Below are 21,432 nucleotides of genomic sequence, written 5' to 3'. Positions count from 1 at the left end.
GCGGAGGTCGAATAGTTGCGCGCTTGATTTCCGCATTAAACGATGCACCTTAAGTCAACGTAGATGTAGGATGCAACCAAGAGCATTCCAAAGTCGCTAACCTTGCAAACATAAACGAACATCTAAACTAGTTTCACCTCTACTCCCAATAAACTATGAATTCGAGACGAAAATTACCGTCGCAAAGTTTACTTTTTGCAAAGAATGTACCTAAGTTGCACAATCCCAGCAACATTGAAATGCTCTTAGTTCCTTTTTGCAAAATGCGATCCAATTGGTCGTTGCTGCAAAAAAATAGTTTCCCACAACCTGCTATACAATGCTCCAGGGACCATGTAAGTTGGCCCGAGCACTAACTTTTCGGGAAGAAAGCCTTTCCCCTACCTGGTTTCTCACTTAATATCCGCCCGAGTTTCGCATTATCTTCCGTTTCTCCTCATTGCAGCTTCCATCTAACCGCAATTGCCCGGAAACTAGGACATCTTATCTGATAAAATCGTTCGCCCTTTAGACCGATTCCGGGGGGTTAGGCTAGACTAGTCGATGAGTCAACTGTTGATCTAATTTCATTACGTGAACGTAGAAGAAAAACGGGGTAAAAAATCACGAATGCGTGATCAATTTTCAAGCACAATTCTGTAATTTCTCCTACGATTTTAAATAAATTAAAACGCGTAATATCCCAAATCTAAGCTCAGATTCGGATTCCTCGTGAAAAATTGATGGAGATATTATGCATCAAATTTTAGAATAGCGTGAAGGAAAGAGGTTTAATGACGTAAAAAAACACTAATGTGTGATCAATTTTCAAGGACAATTCTGTAATTTCTCCTACGATTTTAAATAGATTAAAACGCGTAATATCGAAAATCTAAGCTCAGATTCGGATTTCTCGTGAAAAATTGATGAGATTTCATGTATCATATGTTAAAATAGCGTGAAGGAAAAAGGTTTAACGACGCGTATAGATTCTGTCGCACTGCCCCTTTGAACTACGCCGCCGCGCGGGTCGCCCGAGTGAAACCGAACAGGGAGGCGCCAGCGATAAGCATTCCGTTTCGTCCCGAGGAATTCCTCACGATAAATTCTTATTCTTCCTCCTCCGCTCCGCTGACCCACTGAGCACTACCCATGTTGCCACGTTGGATTCATATGCTCAAATCAGTATGCCTACGTTACGTCTCTTTCCTTCACGCTATGCTCGAGTATGATACATGAAATTGTATCAATTTTTAACGAGGAATCCGAATCTGAACTTCAATTATGGGTATCACGCGTTTTAAGTCAAATTTTCCAAATTCGAAAATCTGAAATGACTGACGTGGCTTAAAATGCCATCTCGGCTCCTGTTCGATGGATTTTCCTGAAATTCGGTGTCAGGGTATGATACATGAAATCGCATCGATTTTTTACGAGGAATCCGAATCTGAACTTCGATTTTGGGTACCACGCGTTTTAAGTAAAATTTTTCATCTTCAAAAATCCGAAATGGCTGAAGTGGCTTAAAATGCCATCTCGGCTCCTGTCCGATGGATTTTTCTGAAATTCGGTGTCGGGAGGTATTTATCGACGGGAAACTCGAATTTTTAGTCCATTTTTTAAAATTCTCAAATTCAAGATGGCGGACGTAGGTAGGCTAAAATGCTATCTCGGTTTCGCAATCAAAGATTCGCAATCACTTTCGAATCTGAATTTTAAAACCCACAAAATCAGTCATTATTTGCTCTGGAATAATACCATCTATTATTCATTCCTAATTCGAAAAACCTGAAAAACTAGAGTACCTGTATAGCGAGAGTATGGACAGATCGCTTCATGGAGGGCTTAGGGCCCAAAAGTGCAGCCACCCTTCTAACCAACTTCTGACGCACTAAATTTCACTGCCAGTCGGTAGATTCTAATTCTTACGAAAATGGCTAGGAAAGTACATAAATGAGCGTTCTTCCACAAAAATGAGTAATTTTATGCAAAAACTAAGTCAAATACGTGCTTTATAAACGATGGTTCGTAAGAATTGTATTAATAAATCGTTCTGGACAATTGAAATTCATAGGTTGGCTGCATTTCTGGGCCCTAACTTTATTCGCGGAGGCATCGGTGAAGGCCTGATGGATTTTCGGAGTTTCACATCTGTCTATACTCTCGCTATACAGGTACTCTATGAAAAACCAGGAAATGTGCTGTCATTTTCCATGCACAAAGTCTAACCGATTGGCAACACCGCAAAATAGAGATGAATGACGTCACACTAACCTTGTGTTATTGTGTTATTGTTTTTATTGTGCAACTCGCAACTCCAGTTATTGGTTAGGAAATTTTCAGTTTTCAATCAATTCTATATTAATTTTTAATAAAGTTAAGTATTTTTCAGCAAATTAAGGAAGTTAAGTGAGTTTACTTAGCCTTTCTACTTCTTTCCTCGCAAAATTGTCCCCCATAACAATTGGTTGTGCGTAAATTCCATCAAACCTTGACCAAGGACAAGTGTAAATATTACCTTATTGCTGTTATATTTCTAAAATTTGTCTCCTAACTTCACGGTAAGTTTCTCATCACGCATGCATCGGAGGAAAGTCATTTCCCTGACCTTATCAAATTTAAAAAATCAATCGAAATTTCTCAACGTTAGAACATTCAACAATCCATACTCACCCATAACGACCTGCGTCATATTTACTGTAACTGAAATAGATAAATTTATGCCAAGAGGAACTATGCAATGAATCCAATCAAGAGGTAGTACAAAGTACGCAACTGATATGTACTTATTCCTTTGGATTTAAATAGTTTTTACACGGTTCCTTCTAGCATAAGATTGTCCTGATATACTGGAGCCAACACTCTCAGTTTTAAGTCGCAACAGCCTGACTTATGAAATCATGACTTTATGATGCTGATTCCAAGCAAGCCTGATATCACAGTTGCTCAGAAGGTTTTGCCAGAATTAGGAAAACTCCTAATTTTCAAGTGGAATTGTTATCAGTGCTTACTGTTCAGATAGCATAAAATGATAAGAGACAGTTTAAGGCGACCCACTTCTCTGCGGCTGGCTGTTTTGCTTGACTAGACCTGGATAATTGTTTCTGCGTTTTCAGTTGTTAAAATCATTTTCAATATGCGCACCCTTATACTTAAACAGAAGAGTAGACGTGATAATGTATTTTTATTTTGGTCTCAATATCTTATAAATTGCAGATATAGATCATGTTTGCAACTGATGATGCCCTTTGAATTTATTTCAGGTCATTCAACTTCTTATATCATCGTGGAAAATAATGAAGAAGAAACGCAAGTCAAGTCTGGAGAAGTAACCAAATTCATCAATAGAATGATAGGAAGGGAAAATATGACAGGACAACCATCAATCAATAATGACCTTCCTTGCAATCCCAGTCGTCCAAAAATTGTGCTTGTCAACCCAAATTTTCAAAAAAGGCTACTTCCAGACAAGAAAACCATACACGTAAATCCACTTTTCAATCGTTTAAAGTTGGGTAGCATCGCAAGTGGAAAATTTTGTGACAGTAATGTTACAGCCTCTTCCAGTGTCTCCAGAGACACATCTCCAATTCTCTCAAATGAGCCCTCTGCGATGACTAACTCTCAGTCTTCTCTCAAGACCAGGTATAAGTTTATTGCTAATCAACCAAAACCAACATCGGAAGATGATGATCTCAAAAATTGGTTTTTATCCCAAAAACCCAATAAAACAATTGCTCAGGAGAATCCTCATCAGCTTCAATTTTTGCAGAGTAATCAGATGAAACAATGTGGTAATAGCTGCACATCTATACAAAATCCCTCCAATATTTCCCGCTCTCAAAAAACTTTTGTCAATCCGAAATTCATTAACCGTAATGAAGAAGTAAAACCTAACGTAAAGAAAAAAGCCTCGTTTTACTATGTGAATACTGCTGTATTGAAGCAGAAAGTGGCTAAAGATCAAATGGCAGGCACTACTAATAACCATTTAAGCCTTTCCTCGGTAAGTTTGGAGTTAACTGCAAACTGCAAATCATCTGCACTAAGCTCTGGAGTGGCAGAAAAACAAATTACCTCTAATCCTGTAATTGGTTCTGAGTTTTTGAAGGATTCTACAGTACAAACGAAAGCTGCTGTCGGCAGTCATTCCGTCAAAAACTCCTTTCAAACTCCTGAACGTCCTTCAACATCCTCTACATTATTATCAAAATCTGCTCAAAAAAAGGAGTTGAACTTACAAAAATTAAGAAGGATTACAAAGCTCTCAAACCTAATGCGCTCAATGCAGTATGGAGACAAAAATTCTGGAAGAACTGCTCTCTCTCAAGTCAGCAGCACCAATTCAGCAAGAAGTGTCATCAACAGGTGTAAATATTCTTTCAAACCATCTTCAGTCAAACAGGTTGACCGTTATAAAAAAACAAATTGCGAAGGAAAAAATAGTTTCATAAATTTCAATCGTCCTCTTCAAAGCCAGTGCTCCTCGCCCAAGAAATTACCTAACAATCTAGCAGGCAGATCTGATTCCCAAAAATATCATTTAACTCTCAAAAATATACTAACAACAAGTCAATCGGCCCCTAAAAATATCTTCCAGTCGACTGATAAGTCAATAGTGTATCTTAACAGTTCAACTAGTTCCTCTCAGCCTCATCTGAATCTTGAAGAATTCGGTTCGAAAAGTTCTTTAGAGCCAAGGAAAAAAACTTCCATAATTAATGTTACTTCCACTTCGAGTGTGAAAGATGACAAAAATAGTACTAGTCCAAGACTTCTTTATGTCTCTCGCAGAAAATTAATTCGCAAGCAACCCACACCAAGGATCTCTCAACAAGTGAATAAACTCCTAATTTTCAATAGTAAGTTTTCTCTTAGAAATGTCAATCCAACTCAGTCTAAATGCAGCTCCCCATCTACTTACAAAATACATTTCAAACCTAGCCGAACGAGTTCTGATGTCATAAATAAACGAATGATTCAGCGCCAAATGATAAATCGGTACAAATTGTCAAATGTTCAGCACAGTCAAGTAAAAACTCCAAAAAGTCATTCTTCTGCACAATCTTTAGACAAACCGTCTCACAGCAAATACAAAAAAATCAATTCACCAAGAGTAAGAAGGCATTCTGTGATGAAAAATGGAAGTTTCTCGTTTGTTTCAATAGGGAAAACAAAATTAATAAGAAAGTCTACTTTGGACCAAAAGCGAAGCCATCGTACAAATATTAGCTGCCGCGCGGAAGCAACAAGTAATAATCTCAAATCCTCACGCAAATCTACATCAAAATATAGTAAAATTAATCATCATAAATTTTCATGGAAAGCCTGTGAATATGGCAAAAGTGTCAAAAATGTAAGTAATAATCTAGTCGCAATCGGAAAAACTAAATTGATCAGGCAGTCTCTATTGCATCATCAAAGACAGGCAAACAAATGTAGTAAAACATTGACCAATATAGCTGCTGCCTCAGTAATACAGAAAAAATTAAGAAAGCTGCGCAAATCCCAGCCAGAAAATGGCCGAAGCAAGAAGATTCAACGAGCAGTCCACTTGAGCAAACTTAAATTGAAAAATGTGTCCTCTACTGCTGGAAATAATAGGTAAGCTCCCCCTTTTATTTATCTAAGATTTTCTCCTCCTCTGAAATTTCATCTTTTACTATTATTGAAAATTATATTTAGCTGTGGTATGATTCATTTCATGAATGAAGGTAACAAATGGTATGAGACTCATAGGTAAGCATTAATTGACAAACCTAAAAAATTAATAGCTGATACATATCGTTATAAAACTGCATTTCCTTTAAATGACAGTCTAATTTTGTTGTGATTGACCGACTATTACTGAACTAGTTGTCTTTCACAAACTTAAACAACACCCTAAGTAATAATCTATTCCTTTCGATGGGTCAGTTGAATTTATTGTATATCATGCTTTGATGATTTCAGATTATCAAGCGGCAAAAAATTAAACATCCGTCCTAACACCAAGTTTCCTTTAAAAAAAAATATACCTATCAAATGACCTCATCTATTTTTTTAGTGAATCATGCAAAGTGCAAATCAATTTGTGCAATAAGACAGTGAACACAATTAATAAAAAAAGTTTGAATAACATTCATACCAAAAGGCTGTGAGCGAACTTGTGTGGACACTATCCTGATTTTTTAACCTCTCTTCTAAAAACTAGCTGGAAAACTCCATTATTGTCTCTGTTCAAATTGTCATATAATTTCTTCCTTTCTCTTTGCAGTCTGACCAGAAGGAGAATAGCTTTAAGACGCAAGAATAATACTCCATGTGAAAATTACCACAAGTATGGTAGATGCAAAATGTTCCTTGCCGGAAAGTGCCTGAAGTTACATGACAAGAAATATGTCGCAATATGTCAAGCGTAAGTAATACTAACTGATGCAAGTCTTCCATCTCTGTAAAATTCTAGCATCCCAACCCAACCATGTATCTCCGTTTGTGACGTTGGAGATATCCTGTCATACTTCATTTTTCCTTTGAAAAACTAGTCTATGTAATTTCTTGAAAACTGCTTTGATTTTTCTATTCTATTAACAGACCGTATTCTGTTTAAATTTCAAGCTATACAGTCGATTTGTTTCTCTCCAAAAAAAGAATGTAGGAATGAAAATTTTTAAACAACGTAATGGAGGTACATGGTCTTCCACTTCGGCCATCAATTCATGAGCAGCTGCAATCTACTTGTGGACATTTTTCCTCACACTGTACTTTGTCCTTCGTACATGACATTAATATGCAAATAAATAAAAAAAACCAATAAATTAAATGTTTCTATTTGATACACCCATTTTGACATCACTGAAGATAAATTTTTAGATAGAACTTGAGAAAGCCTCACACCTATTTCTGAATTCTAGTGCCTCTAAGAAACCTTTATTTTCAATTGATCTCATTTTCTTTACAACTTTTTGTAGGCAGCCCGTACGAGCCGCAGCTGTTTTGTAGGTGTTTCAAGGCAGCCCTTTTTTGTGTGTCTTTTATACTGCCATGCTATCGAATAACGCTGTATGAGCCTTCAGGCGTTGCAAAATAATATTTGCTAAAATATGAATTTTCAGGGACATCTGTCAATGTTTTTTGTCGAATTTTTCAGAGTTTTATGCAAGATCAGACCTAAACCATCTGAAAATTTCAAGAGAAAATATTCATAACTCATCTCAAAAATAAAATTTCAATCGGAGGAAATTCGGTGGCTCTTGAATGTCCATATAGCGTTTTTTCGCAACATGATAGTATACTTAAGTACTCCTTTTTTTGCAGGCACAATATATTCACTCATTCCAAATCAACCAGCTTTAAAATTAAAAAATAATTCATTTGCTATCGGATGAATGTAATGTGCCTAATTTTAAATTTTTTTGGTCTGTTCCAGTTTTATTCAAGGTGCTTGTAAAAATGATAAATGTCTGTTATCACATGATACTATTCCTCAGAAAATGCCCACGTGTCTACATTTCCTGCAGGGTGCCTGTTCTCGAAATAACTGTCTTTACCCCCACGTCAAGCTCAGTTCCAAAGCACCAATTTGCCGTGATTTTGTACGAGGATTCTGCCCTCTTGGATTAGAGGTTAGTCATTGGATAGGTACTTTTGTCGAAGTCGGATTCAGCTGCTTTGTAGGGCTGAGGCAAGACCAGGATTTTGGCCCATGAAGAGATGATCTTAACTCTTTTTTCTGCCTTCTCTGCTCCTTTTTTTTTTCTTTTCTTTTTACAAACAAAGGGAAGCCATTATTGTGTTCCTTTGGTGGTTCAACCCTTCTTTCTAATTTTATGGAAGAATGTTGAGTATTAGGATGAAACCAGCGTAATCAGTTATTTCTAGAGCCATGAGCTAATAGCTTGCAGGGCACGTTTGATGATTCAGCTTTCAATTAATTTGCACTCAATTCCTACATTTTCTATTTTATTCGTTTGATCTCTCCTAATGAGTCTTGGTATTGATTCTTTGCACCCCTCTGATTTAAAATTCACCTCAAAGTACAAAGTGATCCAAAAGTTTACCCCTTTAACCCCCTAGGGTTCTTGCCTCCTTTCAAAGCGGCCCCTTAAAATTTTGGAGGTGCCAAAAATTTTCATCTCTTTGACCTACGAGGACTTGAAAAAGTTTAAGTCTTTATCTCAATTCCTATGAAAGTTACATGGGTGATGCGTGGCGCAGGATTTTTGGATCACCCTGTATGTTGCCCTGTACTGTTTATAATGACAATTCAAGAATACCCATTTTCATTGGTAATCATCGGTTTACCAAACGAAACAATAAGATCTGCTGTTTCATGAACTAAGCTAATCCTCTCCAGTGTCCATAATGATTGATTTTATTTTTTTCAGTGTGATAAATTGCATGTGCTACTATGTCCAGAGTTAGAGAAAGATGGCGTTTGCTCAAACAAGGCAAATTGTAAATTTGCCCACCGCAAAAAGGTGCATAAAAAGAAAATTAATCTGGACAAATTGCCTGAGGAAGACAATTCAACCACTGCTGCAACGGCTCAACTTCCAAAAATCGAAGACTCACCCTCAACAGAATCTGAAATGAATGATGAACCTTCAAGGCGATATTTCAGCACCAGCTCTGAAAAAGAACTTAAATCTTTTATCCCCCAACGCCCTAAGTTGGGGACTTTACCTTCATTTATACCTTTAAGCTCATGTGATTCTTAAGGAAAAGCTAGATTTAACAATTTAAAGTATTTTTCGGAATAAAAATCATATTTTTTTAGATGTTTTACTGATGTCTGCCTTTCATGCATTTTAATTAATCAATCTCATTGCATTCAGTTTGATCTATTTGAATAAGTTTCGTACAAGTTTTAAGTTTGTCAATATTTCCAGTCAAGTTATTTTCAGTCGTGATGTTTTGAGTTATGTGTACTTTGTGTCAGTTCTTCTGTTTGAAATAGTCCCTTTCTACGTTTGTTATTTCTGTTGTAACTTTTTCTCAATACTCCTGACTAAAGTTACCTGATTTTTACAAACTATCCTTTTTTTTCTCTGCCAAAATTGAAAAGTACCCATCATATTGTATGTATCAGGGATGCAGGAAGTTCTTAACCCTCTCATTTTGCGAACAGCCCTCCCACTTTAAAAGAAACCTTCTTTTCCCAGAAGTTTCATGACTTTCTTATCTTTTAGTCACTAACTCTCAAATTGCCGCAATTTCGCGATAAATACGCAAATTTCACTGCAATTTTGAAAAAGCGAGCAATTTTAGTGCGTATGCAAGCTGGCCTTTCTATTTTTAAAGGGCGATACCTCCCTAAAATTTCTGAGGAAACTTCTGTACCTATCTCAGATATATCCTTTCCAAATATGCATCGAGGAAATACAGAAGGTAGTGGTGAGGCAGCCACCTCCAGATTCAATCATAATGTAGAGATGTACTGCCTAGTCGATAAGAATGAGACTACAACAAGAAGCAGTCACTACTTCATGCTCGCTGTGATGCAGAAATGTACATATTTTTACTTGCCACCACCTTCTGTATTTTCTCGGAGCAAAATGTGGGCAATTGAGCAACTCCTTCTTTCTTTTAGTATGAATTGATGGATTTGTTCAAGACTTTGTGAAAAAATGAAATGAATGAAAGAAAAACAGGGAATAAAATATATATAAGTTACGTTTAAGTACAAAAAGGTTTAGAAACTGGTCTTACAATTTGTAGAATCATTAAAGGTATGTGATAAAAAATTATATAAAATTGACACATCAATAAAGAACTATAAAAATTATTTTTTTGCTGGAAAATACAGTGAACCATTCATGTAAAATGGGCAAAGACAACCCACTCATAAAATTATGTAATTCTGACCCTTGCAATACTTGCATTAATTTCCAACTTGACCTTAGAACAAATCGTTTAAAAAAAATAAGCTTTCAAATCGGAGCATTAATTTGCACAACATTGCCACCAATTCAAAGCGAACACCTGGGCCTGAATTTTGTTGGCTACAGTTGACCGCAAGTTGCAAGAACTAGCCTCTAAACTTGACCGAATATGTCAAGAAAATTGTATATTTTAAAGTCTAAAGTCTAAAATCAAGCTGTACGAAAGTTGAGTTTTTTTTACAGCAGGTTTAGTACATATATCCTTAGTTCCTCAACAGCCCTAGAAGCACACCTTGTAAAATAACTCAGAAAAAACTGGGTTTTTTTTTTTCGAGTTTGAAAATTTTACATAAGAAAGCTTGTACAGAAGTTATAAATGACCTGAGTTCTAGAATTTCACAGAAAAAACAAAAATTGTAATCAAAGGGGTGCGCAGAGGTACATAATTTGTACTCTTCCATATTTTCCTCCTAAAAAACGCTACATGGACGTTTTGTATTTGTATACTACTTTCTTACTAGTTTTTTGAAATATTATGTTTTGCTAATTTCACATCTTTATGCTGGAGCACAAACCATTAATCAGCGATCGAATCATGAAGCTAACATTCCAGCCGCAACTTTCAACTGTGCGTAAACTGGCCAACAAAATTTGGACCATGAATAATATTAACATTAATTCCTTCTGAGAAAAACTTCCGTCTAGGGAAAGGGGTCAAAAATAGAATTTCCATCGACACCACAGCCACTCAATGAGAAAAAGATAAATGAATATTTAGTCAGAGGCATCTACATTCAAAGGGGTACTTCATTCAGATTGGAATAACTACCAAATATTGGTATTTGGTTTGGTAAATTACCAAGTTAAATCAATAAGAAAAATTTCAACTGCCAACATGTTATCTTGGGTCCTGATATTCAAACTTTTAAATAAGTGTATTAAATAACATTCATTGGTTAGCAGTTGGTCAAATGACATTCACTCAGGCTTTATCAATTGTTGGTCTTCTCTGACTGAAACATTAATTTGAAATACAGATCACAATTGACAAAACAATTAACAACTATAATATAAAAGAAGTGACAAGGATACTCATTACCCTGACTGACAAGCGTTGAACCAACAATTCACTGGTGTAAAGATAATAAGTCAATTACACTCGTCTCAGAATTGTGCATGATGGTTGGAGCCTATATATAAGAAAAAATTAACAAGATCAGTCTAAATGCCAGATTTCTACATTCAATATTAATTGGAGATATCATCCATCGAAAAGTACAGTGTACGACATAGTCCACCACCACAGAGCAAACTATGATTTCCTCGACCTGAGACTCGTACATCAGTGATGCACACATTTGCACTATGATTGCTTTCCATTAAAAACATGCAAGAGCAAGGTGGTAGAGATATCGATATGCACTACTGCAAAAGATGATGTCGAGCATTGTGTTTTTCCATGGGCAATAATTCCGTTAATATTGGACGTATAAAATTGAAATTTGGATGGATCCTATAAGTTTTTGATAATCTAATTGAGAATGATGGCATAGATTTATAACAGATATGTAATTTCTAGGATTATCCTATTGTCAAATAAAAAGAATCCAAGTGTGCTTTGACAAATCTTGAAGAAAAGTTAGTGGTGATAAATAATAAATAATAAGATAAAATAATGATGAAAATATCATCTCATTTTAAGTACAAATTTTTTCTTGTCAATGAGGTTATTTACAAATCAATCACATTCATTATGTGCACTTTTCAAGCACTCTGTAATAGTATATACAGAATCATCTTCATAAATGAGCACTTCCTTCCATGGAGACTTTATTTACAAAAGGAAGAAAAAATTGATAGTTAATAATAAAAATAAATTAGCATACATTTTCAGAAACTATGAGTCTTGAGGAATTAATTTTAAAAAAACTCTACCTGCCGGGCAAAAGGTGGTTTCGAAAATTTTGTTGCAATGTTACTGTAAAAATTAACGTTGTAGCAGTATTTTTGCAACATTTTTATGATGTTATTTTTGGCAGGTGGGTCCACATAGAATACGAGCCGCGCCCAAATTTTTGAGCGAGGAGGAAAACTTTAACAATCATACCCATGAATTTTCTTACAAAAATAAAAAGGAAAATTACAGAGAACTGCAAAGAAAAAAGATTGTTCGCGGCAAATGCTTTCTTAATTGACAGTGAGGACACAAGCATGTTGACAGAAGAAACAACCAATTAAAAAATTAAAAAAATGTAACTTGTTAGTCACTTGCAGCTGAAAAGAAAGTAGATGATATACCATATTTTTCCACAATTCTCAGTATAGGAGGAGCTACTTTCCCATAGTATCCACTCAAATCATTGTGTCAAAAATAATTTAACCGCACGATTAGCGAGTTGCAAACTATATCTGTTTGTTGATGCATTTCTACTGGCCGTGAAGAATACTGTAACAAACCTTCAGGATTAAACCACCTATATAGGCAACTATTCCTTATAATTGTTATTTTAACCTCATGATGATTTAACTAACTTGTACTTGATCAACATGCATTCAGGTAGATGACATCTAAACACTCAATATTTCTTGAAAAATGCTTCTAAATTAAGTTTTTTGGATGGTTTTTAATTACTTTGAAGAAATTCACAAATCAGGGTTTCTCAAAAAATGAGTATCCAAAGAGCAAAATTCATGCAGCCAGATTCATGGCTTATGTACTGTCGGCTTACAGCTCATTAGGAGCAATCATTAAGAGGCTCATTAAGAGCCATTTTTTTTATTCTTTTTGCGTGAGAGTGTTGATTTTTCCACCCAAAATTTTAGAAAAATTGCTTGTTGGGACATTTCCAAGCCATGAAAATTGATGGACCCCACCTAAGGATGCATGAAGTTTCCTAGTGCAAAAATCAGTTACAATTCCCACAATTTCAGCAACAAAATTTCCGACTTTTGCGTAAAGATGAAAATCTGCGATAAGCCAGAAAAAGTTAAAAAACCAGCGAGCTATTCTCCACAGTTTTTTTCTCCACTGCTAAAAAAAAACTTTATCAAGAAGTTTCCTCACATGAAAATCGGGCCTAGGTTTGTACCCTTGAGCATTTTCTGCACCTCTAAGCCCATCTTACTTTAAATCCTGTGAAATGGGCTCGTGAACTTCTGACTTCCTTCTGACTGGTATTTTGGCCGAAATTAAGTCTGTTCAACATGGAAAAAAAAAATTTGAATGCAAGCTCCTCCTGGATTTGGATTGGCCTGTGAAGGTGTGGCTATTTGATGAACTAAAGCTATAGGATTGTTTTTAGCTTAAAACAAAAGAAGAAAAGTCAACTTTCAAGGCCACTACACAAACACACAAAAAGTCCATAAGTTATCATACAAAGCCTTTACATGAAGTTATACCGTCATTGGGACTTTATATTTTACCTGACTTTTTTCATCTTTCTAATGAAAGCAATGACAAAAATTCAAGACATAAATGAAAGGCCTTCAAACTAATCAAGTTTAAATTAAATAAATTTAAACTAAAGGGGTGCTATGAAACTAGCAATTATCAATCTGATCTCAAGACAAAATGAATAAAACAGAAGGAAGAACTAAACAAGTATAAATAAAAATAATGATAAAATTAAAAAATTCAACAATCTTAAATTCTGGTTGATCCGATCATTATACCTTAGTAAAACGTTAAAAAATCAGATTCAAAACAAGTATATCACAAAATTCAAAGAGAATAACTTACTATCATTTGATTCGTGCGCATGCGCCAGAGATTCATAAAAAATGCTATAACTCCACCGACGTCTTTTAACCTTAAAATAAACCTTATCAAAAGAACAGAATAGATGGATGAAATATCAAATTAAATTTCACTTTGGTAGAAAATTAGGCTATGGATACAGAACAGCATCCTTCTTCCGATGCTAATGCAATTTTAGCTTCACCTGCTCTAGCCAGTTTTAATGTCAATGCCAGTGTCCAACTGGAGCGCTTGTTTCAGCAATTCATAGGTTGAAAACGAGACTGCAACCATTGGTATTGCACGTAGATAATTTATGCTCATACCACGATATAAGCCACGAAAAACACCATTTTCTTTGTAGATTGCTTTGAGGGTTTGAACCATTCCTGACCTGAAAGAATGAAGGTATTTGATATGAGTGTTGAAAAATTCACTTAAATCATCAATAAGTGTACAGGGTTGAAGGACATTCTTAGGAATGGGAAAGAATTTCAACAGATAAAATTTTCCATGGTTAGAAGCTCATTACAGACTGAAAATCTTGGTATATTGAAGATAATAGCCAACATGTCACAATGTATTAACATAATACGCACATCTTGACAGATTTTGTTTCAGAAAATTGTCTGTACCTTTGATATATGAATTAAAAACCAGGCTAAAAAACTAGATAAGTACACCACATTAAAATACAAAGGCTAAAGTTTATTATTACCTACAAATGAAAATGCATTTTGATGATCGAACTACCAAACCACGTATCTTGCTTGGAGTGGTAAAAATCACTACTCCCATCTAATTTTTGAAGGAGAGCAAATCAATATGTACCATTTCTTGATGTTTTTACAAAGTTTTCTTTGCACAAAGAAGAAAAATCATAGAATTTTTCAAGAATTGATATTGAGTACTTTTCCATTTCAAAAAGAAAGTATGACAGGAGGTCTGCACCATTGCAAACTGAGATACATGGTCTGGTAGTTTCACCATCAATTTATATTTGTAGCAGTAAAAACTTACCCAAATTTATGTGTGTCTGGATTCATCATCGCTAGCTGCATTCGTCTCCGTGTAACATCGAGTGGATAAGAAACGCTCTGCGCTACAGCTCCTGCTACACCGCCGCAAAGAAGTTTTGCAGGCACAATTAATACCAAACCACCTAGAAAGAGAATTACAAACAATAGAGACCAAATCTAAAATTGATTACCTTCTGGGCCGTTACAAGCAAAAAAGAAATGTTGTTTAAAACAGAAAAGCCAGACTGAGACATGAATCTTTTTTACCGGAGAACTAATTTTAAATTTTCGCTTATTTCCAGTCAAATTTCTATCACCCTACCGCATTTTGAAATAGTTATAGAATATGTGACGTATGCGAGATGCACACAGAGGTGCTGACTTTTTCAATTGAGCAGGAAAAACCATCGAAATTCATTTTTGAACGAAGTGAGACACTCAAACGAAAGAGTTACTAAGATAATCTTCGACCATTTTTGCCTTGAAAAATGCAGGTAAATTTATAAACTATCAGATTTTTTCGGTGAATTTTTTCAAAATTAGGCACATTAACCAACATCAGAAAAGGGACAGTGATTTTGATGGCTGAGCTATACCAATTTTGGGTCACCAGCGATGGCATCCAATTTTTTTAAATTGGCCTTCATTTTTGGGTCAAACTCCTAGTTTTATGCCGGAAGGGGGGGAGGGTTGCTTCATATATTAAATGGGTTCTGTAGGGATTCAATTTCATAGGGCTTGGATGTGAAAATAGAGGGTGTGGGGGAACAACAACGGCAGTCATTTTAGGATAACCAAAAATTAATGACAGTCAGCCATTAGGAATTGTCTCTTTTTTATTTTTTTTTTCTTGGTGGTAAAATCAGCTTTTTTGAATCTTCCTTGAAAGAGAAAACAGGGACCAATAAAAAAGAAAGAAAAAAAAGTCATTTCCAATTTTAGTGACCGAACGTTGGTAATTTTCAGTTTCTTTTTTTTTTTTTTTTGACAGTGTTCTGATGACAAAGAAAATCATTGTTAACATATGGGCATGATCAAAATTGAAATAGCAACGATTAATCTAAAATTTACAAATAATTGCTCAGTGACATACGGACAGGAAAGATTTAAGAGAGAGGGAGCTTAATAAGAGATTTCTTTTTTTTTGTATTTATTTTTTTTTTCTTCAAGCGAATTAATTATGACAAATATGAACATAACAGATGAAAAGTAAGGGTTGCAAAATCATATATGAAATTTGCGCAAACCCCAAATTTAATCAAATAAAAATCAAATACCTGTATTCCTCTTGCAGGGTGTACAAGTAATATTTGGAATATACTTCATACAGAAAAACTTCAACATTTCAAAGCAATAGAAAGAAAACCCAGCATATGGCACCATACCACAGAGTGTGGGCACAAATCCTCGATATAAGGCTCTGACACCACCTTCCTGGAATATGATAAAATAAACGTATAATTGATGATTCTAACACAACAGTAAGAAATAACCAAACTAAGTAGGTAATTGAAATGGATTGAAATTTGCAGCACTTATTGGGAAAGATGAGACACCCCTAATAAATTTATCAATCCAGAGCGATAAACCTCAATTCTAAATTACGTATGTTTCATGAAGCAACTATGGCTTGCCAGGTCTGAATTTTATTGGAAAAACTGGGTTGGCCACAAGTTGAGGCAAGAATGTCGATTATGCTATTTGATCACTGATTCATTAATCAAATCATCATTTATCAAACCACTGTTTGCATCAAGGAACTAAGGATGGCTCGAATCTGCTGTGAAGAAAGCTCAACCTGCATATGGTTTGGGTTTAGAGTATAATTTTACCGACTTAAGGTCGAATCTAGAAGTAAGGTTTAACAACTTGCAGTCAATCGTAGCTGACGAAGTTTGGGCTCAGGTTTTTACTTTTTGGAATTAACTATTTCTAGCTTCTAAGTTGCTCATAAGAGCGTTATGATTATAAATTCTTGGGTTTACGTCACTGGAGATTGAATTATAATTTTAGAGGCTACTGTTTAAACACTAGCAATCATAGACACCCCAGATATGTCTCACATGACTTCAGAGTGAGAGTGTTTGCAGTAAAAATTTGTACTCCAAGAGAAGGACTTCACTCACGATTAATTAATCAATCAATAAAATTAAAATTAAAATTAAGTCGTAGACGAAGCCTGAAGGATAATGGAATTAAATTACACTGTCATCAATGGTATGAGATCATTGCCAGCAGCTTGGCAGTAATGCTAAAAAATTTGTTTACAAGGTGAAATATTATGGTGTGTATAGTAGATGGTCTTTACAAAGATACTTGTGAGTATATAATTTTTGAACTAGGTACAATATCATGTTGAGACACAGATAGAATTAGTGAAAATGAAAATATCCTGAGGAGTAACAAACCTCTTTAAATATGCTGACACCGGTATGGATGATTCCTGTGTAGACATGTTCTCCACTGACTTGGAAGGCCAGGCGTGCTCTGATCGTATCAAGAGGATAAGTTAATGTGACAGCAGTGACACCAGCAGCCGATCCAGAAAAAAACTTGGCTATGTGAGACCCACTTCCAAGGACTGAGGTGAATGTCTGGAAAGAGAGAAGACAAATTCTGTTAAAAATTCAGTATTTTCAGGGTAAAAAAAAAACGAAATCAATGAGGACTGACAGTTAATCATTCTGTTCACCCTTTCAGAGAGGAAGATCAATCTTTAAGGAAATTCATTCTTTTCCTGTGAATGGGCCTGTTGCAAACTTTTGCTAGAGCAAAAATAAGAGTTGTTTCCTACAGATAATGCCTCAAAAATCACGATGAGCGCATCGGCAAAGTCTGAAATGCACTCATAACTTCACAATCTGCGTAAAAAATTTGCGTTATTTTGAGCTTCCCGCTTTGAAAACGATACTACGGTACAGGTGAACATTTTGTTAGAGGAGTCGTTCCATTGGCGACAATACTCATCATGGCCGACGCCAGTCCGCCAAAACACGTGTGATGGGACGAGATAACACTTGAACAGGATTAAACCATATGACAATCGGCGTGTTTACGTTCATATTTTCCTCGCCCGCCTTAATTGACCTTGAACTCTCCTCGAATTACGCGAGGAACTGCGCAAGCGTCGGCCATGATGAATATTGCCGACGATGGAGCGACTCCTCTAACAAAATGTTCACCTGTGCAGTAGTATCGTTTTTGAAGCGGGAAGCTCAAAATAACGCAAATTTCTTACGCAGATTGTGAAGTTATGAGTGCATTTCAGACTTTGCCGATGCGCTCATCGTGATTTTTGAGGCATTATCTATAGGAAACAACTCTTCATTCTGCTCTAGCAAAAGTTTGCAACAGGCCCATTGTCAAGAGATCTTGTATTTCATCTGTCAGAAGCAGACAGGTGCTAAAACAATGATGTAAATGTATGTTAAAAACCATTATCATTTATGAAAGACGGTATGAAGTCCTAATAGAGGAAAGCAGGAGTGAATAAGGCAAGAGTATGAGGAAAAAAACCTGAGCGTTGTGAAACTGCAGTTAAACCATCTCTCCCTCACACATCAACAGAACTCATGAGCAAAATCATGTGTGTGAGCATCTCTCACCAACACATTGGTGGAGTTTATATGCACAGACTCTGTACAGCCTATGACATACAAGCCTGGTGAGTCGAGCAAAGGCAAGTTTGTACCTATTTGTTTTCTCTTTACCATGCTATGAATCATTCTTGGCACATCCTTGCATTGGAATTTCTGAGTAATGAGGCAAGACTGTTTGGATTGAGTAAATCATAAAAAAAAAATAGTCTAACCCTTTTGTAGATTTCAAAGGCTGTGAACTGAGTTGCAGCATACGGGAATATCCTGACCATCTGTGCTCCGTTTCCTTTGTATAAAGCAATGAACGTTTCCTTCTCAACTATAGTCTTCAGGCCGGAAAAAACTCCTGTAATTGAATTGTTTAAATGTGATACATGAGACAAAAGCGAGACAATCTTGTCATTTGCAAAGCAAAGAGAAAAAAAATTATTCTGTGTGTGTGTTATTAAAAGTATTCTAAAAAGCTTTTTATCACCATTATCCTATGGTAACGCCAGAAATTGAAGCAAGAGAACGCAGTGAAACTTGCATTTATGAACTTTCGCAACCTGGAATATGCATGCACTGATTACTCAAACAGAAGGGACATGACAGGAAGCCCTATTTGGGCCTTATCACAATTAGACTAATTGAAACAATCATTGAAGTGCAATCTCTTTCGGTGTCTTCGACAGCTCTAACCTCCTTTTATTCATAAGCAGTTCATTAACATTCAATCACCAGCATGGTACTTCATTACTTATGCCTGACCAAATTTTCTGAGAGCGGAAAAATTAGGAAAACATCATACCGACGGTGTAAGTCAGCAATCACATAGCTCGTTTGTGACGTCGCAGACTTCCTGTTACACTTCACTTTTTAAACGGAAAACTACTCAACAGCAATTCTTTAAAACTGCCAAGATTTTCCTTCTCTGTGCAAAGAAAATTCTGCATAAGCTTCGAGGAATGATGTCAATTTGTTCTCCTTTAAAAAAATAACATAGAGGCAGAGATTTTCAGACACCAAAAACGAATTATGTGATTGCCGACTTACATCGTCGATAGGTATCAGCTCCATCAAAGAATACTATTTTCTAGGGGGATCTAAAGTTCGTTTGACTTTCCTCTGAAGGACTCTAAACTTGGAGAGAAAACCAAATCTTAATGAAGGAAATTGTGCAAAAATGCTACAAAATTCAATTTTGAAGCAAAATTGGCACAAAGAAAGTTTGATTTTTAGAGTTAATCATGCTCATAAAGGGCATCATATCAGAAAATATAATTAAACTTGGTCGGCACTAAATCCTTTTGAATTCTTTAAGAAGTCCATTTCTTTCGAAAACAACTGAGATAAGATTATTGATTTATTTACTTACTAGAATTTACAGAACAAAAACAGTTGTTATCGTTAAAAAAAAATTACCTGTACTGTTATGATTCCAAGTGCTTACCTAAATGTTTGTAATGCTTATTATGGGCTTGCAAAAGAATTTTAATCCTATCCAGAGGAGCCACTGCTGTTTTTGAACACATTCCTGCAACACCTAAAACATAATAATTTAAACAGCTTGTCAAAAAGAAAAATGGAGATAACTCGAGAAGACGGCACCAGCAGAAAAATTATCTTCCCCATGACTGATAACCAAAACAACTCATTAGAAAACCACCATACACGGAAAAGGCTATATCACTTAACTTACACCGCCACTACCAATAATACAATCAACATTACTTAGGCTCTTCATCAGAAGCCATTTAGGTAAATGGCAATACTTAGCATTCTAATTTAACGGCCACTGAAACTAACGAATTTGCTGCCGTTTCGATCCGGCAACTGTCAACAATTTTGAATTCTATGATGGTCCATTGATGGCAAAATTTCCGACATAAGTATATCCAAATTGTAAAGTAGGTTGACTTGCAGTTTTATAAAAACAACCCTAACTGAGCCTCTCCTTGCCTGTTCGCTCAAAAAAAATTTAAAAAAAATAATAGACACATGAAAGACAATAGACTTCTATTCTTTGAAAAAATGTCACTTATAATATGAGATTTGGCAGTAGGATCGGTGACAGCAATGGAAAAAATAAACTGAAAACACGTCTACTTGATTGGTCAAGCGGGTAACTTCCTCTATCTCTCACTCACTTTCATGAATGCTCTCTGACTCGTAATGACTATACTCATATTCAACTGACTTGAAACCTGAGAATTTACAACCTTGCAAGTCCTATAGCACTTTAGTTTTAGGGCCACAATTTCATATTCTGCTTGAATTTTCCATTGTACTGCTTTGAAATAATGCCTTGTGTGATGCCGCATAAGAGCAAACCAATGTTTTAAACACTTTTCACATTCCTGACATGATTATTTACGGCTAGAAACTTTAAACTTGTGCTTTTCAATTTTAGAGAACAATACTAGAAATTCGATACTATTGACTATAATAATTGCTTTTACTATACTTAAAGAAAACTTTTAACTTTCACCTTATATCTCTTCACCCTTCCTTATCCACAGCTGCTGTCCTTATTCAAACACTTTCTCAGTTGTTTCTACTCGCACTTGAAACCTTGCCTCCTCTAGACTACTTCTACGCAACTTTTTCTATCTCTTTGGAATTTACTTTATATTAGAGGCTAAGTTGGCCTCTGCGAAGTCCTTTCTCTTTCTTACGAGCGTACGTACATCAGTACCTAGTCTGAACAATTAATATCTTTATATTATTGGGAATGTCCATTGAAATTATACGTGAATTGAAGTAAGTATCCTGTAAAGAGAAAATAATTACCTCCAGCAAGCAATGATTTACAAATGAAGTTTGCAGATGAAGTGTCTGGTTGAGTTGCCATGGTCAGAGAGAGCGGTTCGAACTTTTGAGATGTAAATAATACTCAGCAAATCAGCTGAAAATAACTTGGAATTTCGGCATAATCACCAGCGACTTGTGATTTAGAATATCGAGTAAATTGTCATTCTGGGCAAATCCTAAGATTCTCGCCTCATAAAACACAAGATACGAAAAAAACACTTGAACTGATGAATGAAAGCGGACCATTGTAAACGAAACTTTTGGAAGAATTTCAGTGGAATTCGTCTGTAGTGACGTCACGAATGTAAACATTGCATGATGACGTCGTGAAAGTTCCAGGTGAAAGTTTGAGTACGGAAGACTCACTGATAAGAGTGAGTCTATGACCAATCAGAAGTTCCGAAACAAAGCTGAAGGCTGAGATTGGTTCAGACCTCAGGAAC

General features: G+C 35.7%; 2 protein-coding genes across 3 annotated transcripts; one reads left to right on the top strand and one right to left on the bottom strand.

Annotated features, from left to right (window-relative positions):
* Positions 1-2,260: 2,260 nt before the first annotated feature.
* ZC3H3 (Zinc finger CCCH domain-containing protein 3) lies at positions 2,261-8,992 on the top strand. Of its 2 annotated transcripts, none has more exons than XM_019061240.2 (5): positions 2,261-2,540; positions 3,243-5,583; positions 6,236-6,376; positions 7,388-7,583; positions 8,346-8,992. In XM_019061240.2, exons 2-5 carry the CDS (start codon positions 3,329-3,331, stop codon positions 8,676-8,678), a joined length of 2,925 nt encoding a protein of 974 aa, XP_018916785.2. In that variant the 5' UTR covers positions 2,261-2,540; positions 3,243-3,328; the 3' UTR covers positions 8,679-8,992. The 2 variants fall into 2 exon arrangements, with proteins under 2 accessions (XP_018916785.2, XP_072154256.1); XM_072298155.1 differs by having other exon boundaries at positions 2,287-2,388.
* A 614-nt stretch (positions 8,993-9,606) lies between these two features.
* LOC109043885 (solute carrier family 25 member 16) lies at positions 9,607-21,282 on the bottom strand. The gene is made up of 7 exons (XM_019061241.2): positions 20,969-21,282; positions 19,629-19,721; positions 18,409-18,542; positions 17,006-17,191; positions 15,875-16,031; positions 14,599-14,740; positions 9,607-13,972 (listed from the first exon to the last, which is right to left on the bottom strand). The coding sequence occupies exons 1-7, from the start codon at positions 21,027-21,029 to the stop codon at positions 13,789-13,791; spliced, it is 957 nt and encodes a 318-aa protein (XP_018916786.1). The 5' UTR covers positions 21,030-21,282; the 3' UTR covers positions 9,607-13,788.
* Positions 21,283-21,432: the final 150 nt, after the last annotated feature.

The sequence above is a fragment of the Bemisia tabaci genome, chromosome 3 (genome assembly GCF_918797505.1).
Source record: "Bemisia tabaci chromosome 3, PGI_BMITA_v3".
Classification (NCBI taxonomy): Eukaryota; Metazoa; Arthropoda; class Insecta; order Hemiptera; family Aleyrodidae; genus Bemisia; species Bemisia tabaci.
This window is presented reverse-complemented; position numbering and strand designations above follow the sequence as displayed.

Bases quoted from the DNA above. Each gene is read 5' to 3' on its own strand.
- LOC109043885 (XM_019061241.2), bottom strand. From the start codon at position 21,029: ATGGCAACTCAACCAGACACTTCATCTGCAAACTTCATTTGTAAATCA. The intron at 19,722-20,968 runs GTAATTATTTTC...ATTATGTTTTAG, and splicing joins TAAATCATTGCTTGCTGGAG to GTGTTGCAGGAATGTGTTCA. The intron at 18,543-19,628 runs GTAAGCACTTGG...ATTCAATTACAG, and splicing joins TAAGCATTACAAACATTTAG to GAGTTTTTTCCGGCCTGAAG.
- ZC3H3 (XM_019061240.2), top strand. From the start codon at position 3,329: ATGATAGGAAGGGAAAATATGACAGGACAACCATCAATCAATAATGAC. The intron at 5,584-6,235 runs GTAAGCTCCCCC...TTCTCTTTGCAG, and splicing joins TCTACTGCTGGAAATAATAG to TCTGACCAGAAGGAGAATAG. The intron at 7,584-8,345 runs GTTAGTCATTGG...TATTTTTTTCAG, and splicing joins TCTGCCCTCTTGGATTAGAG to TGTGATAAATTGCATGTGCT.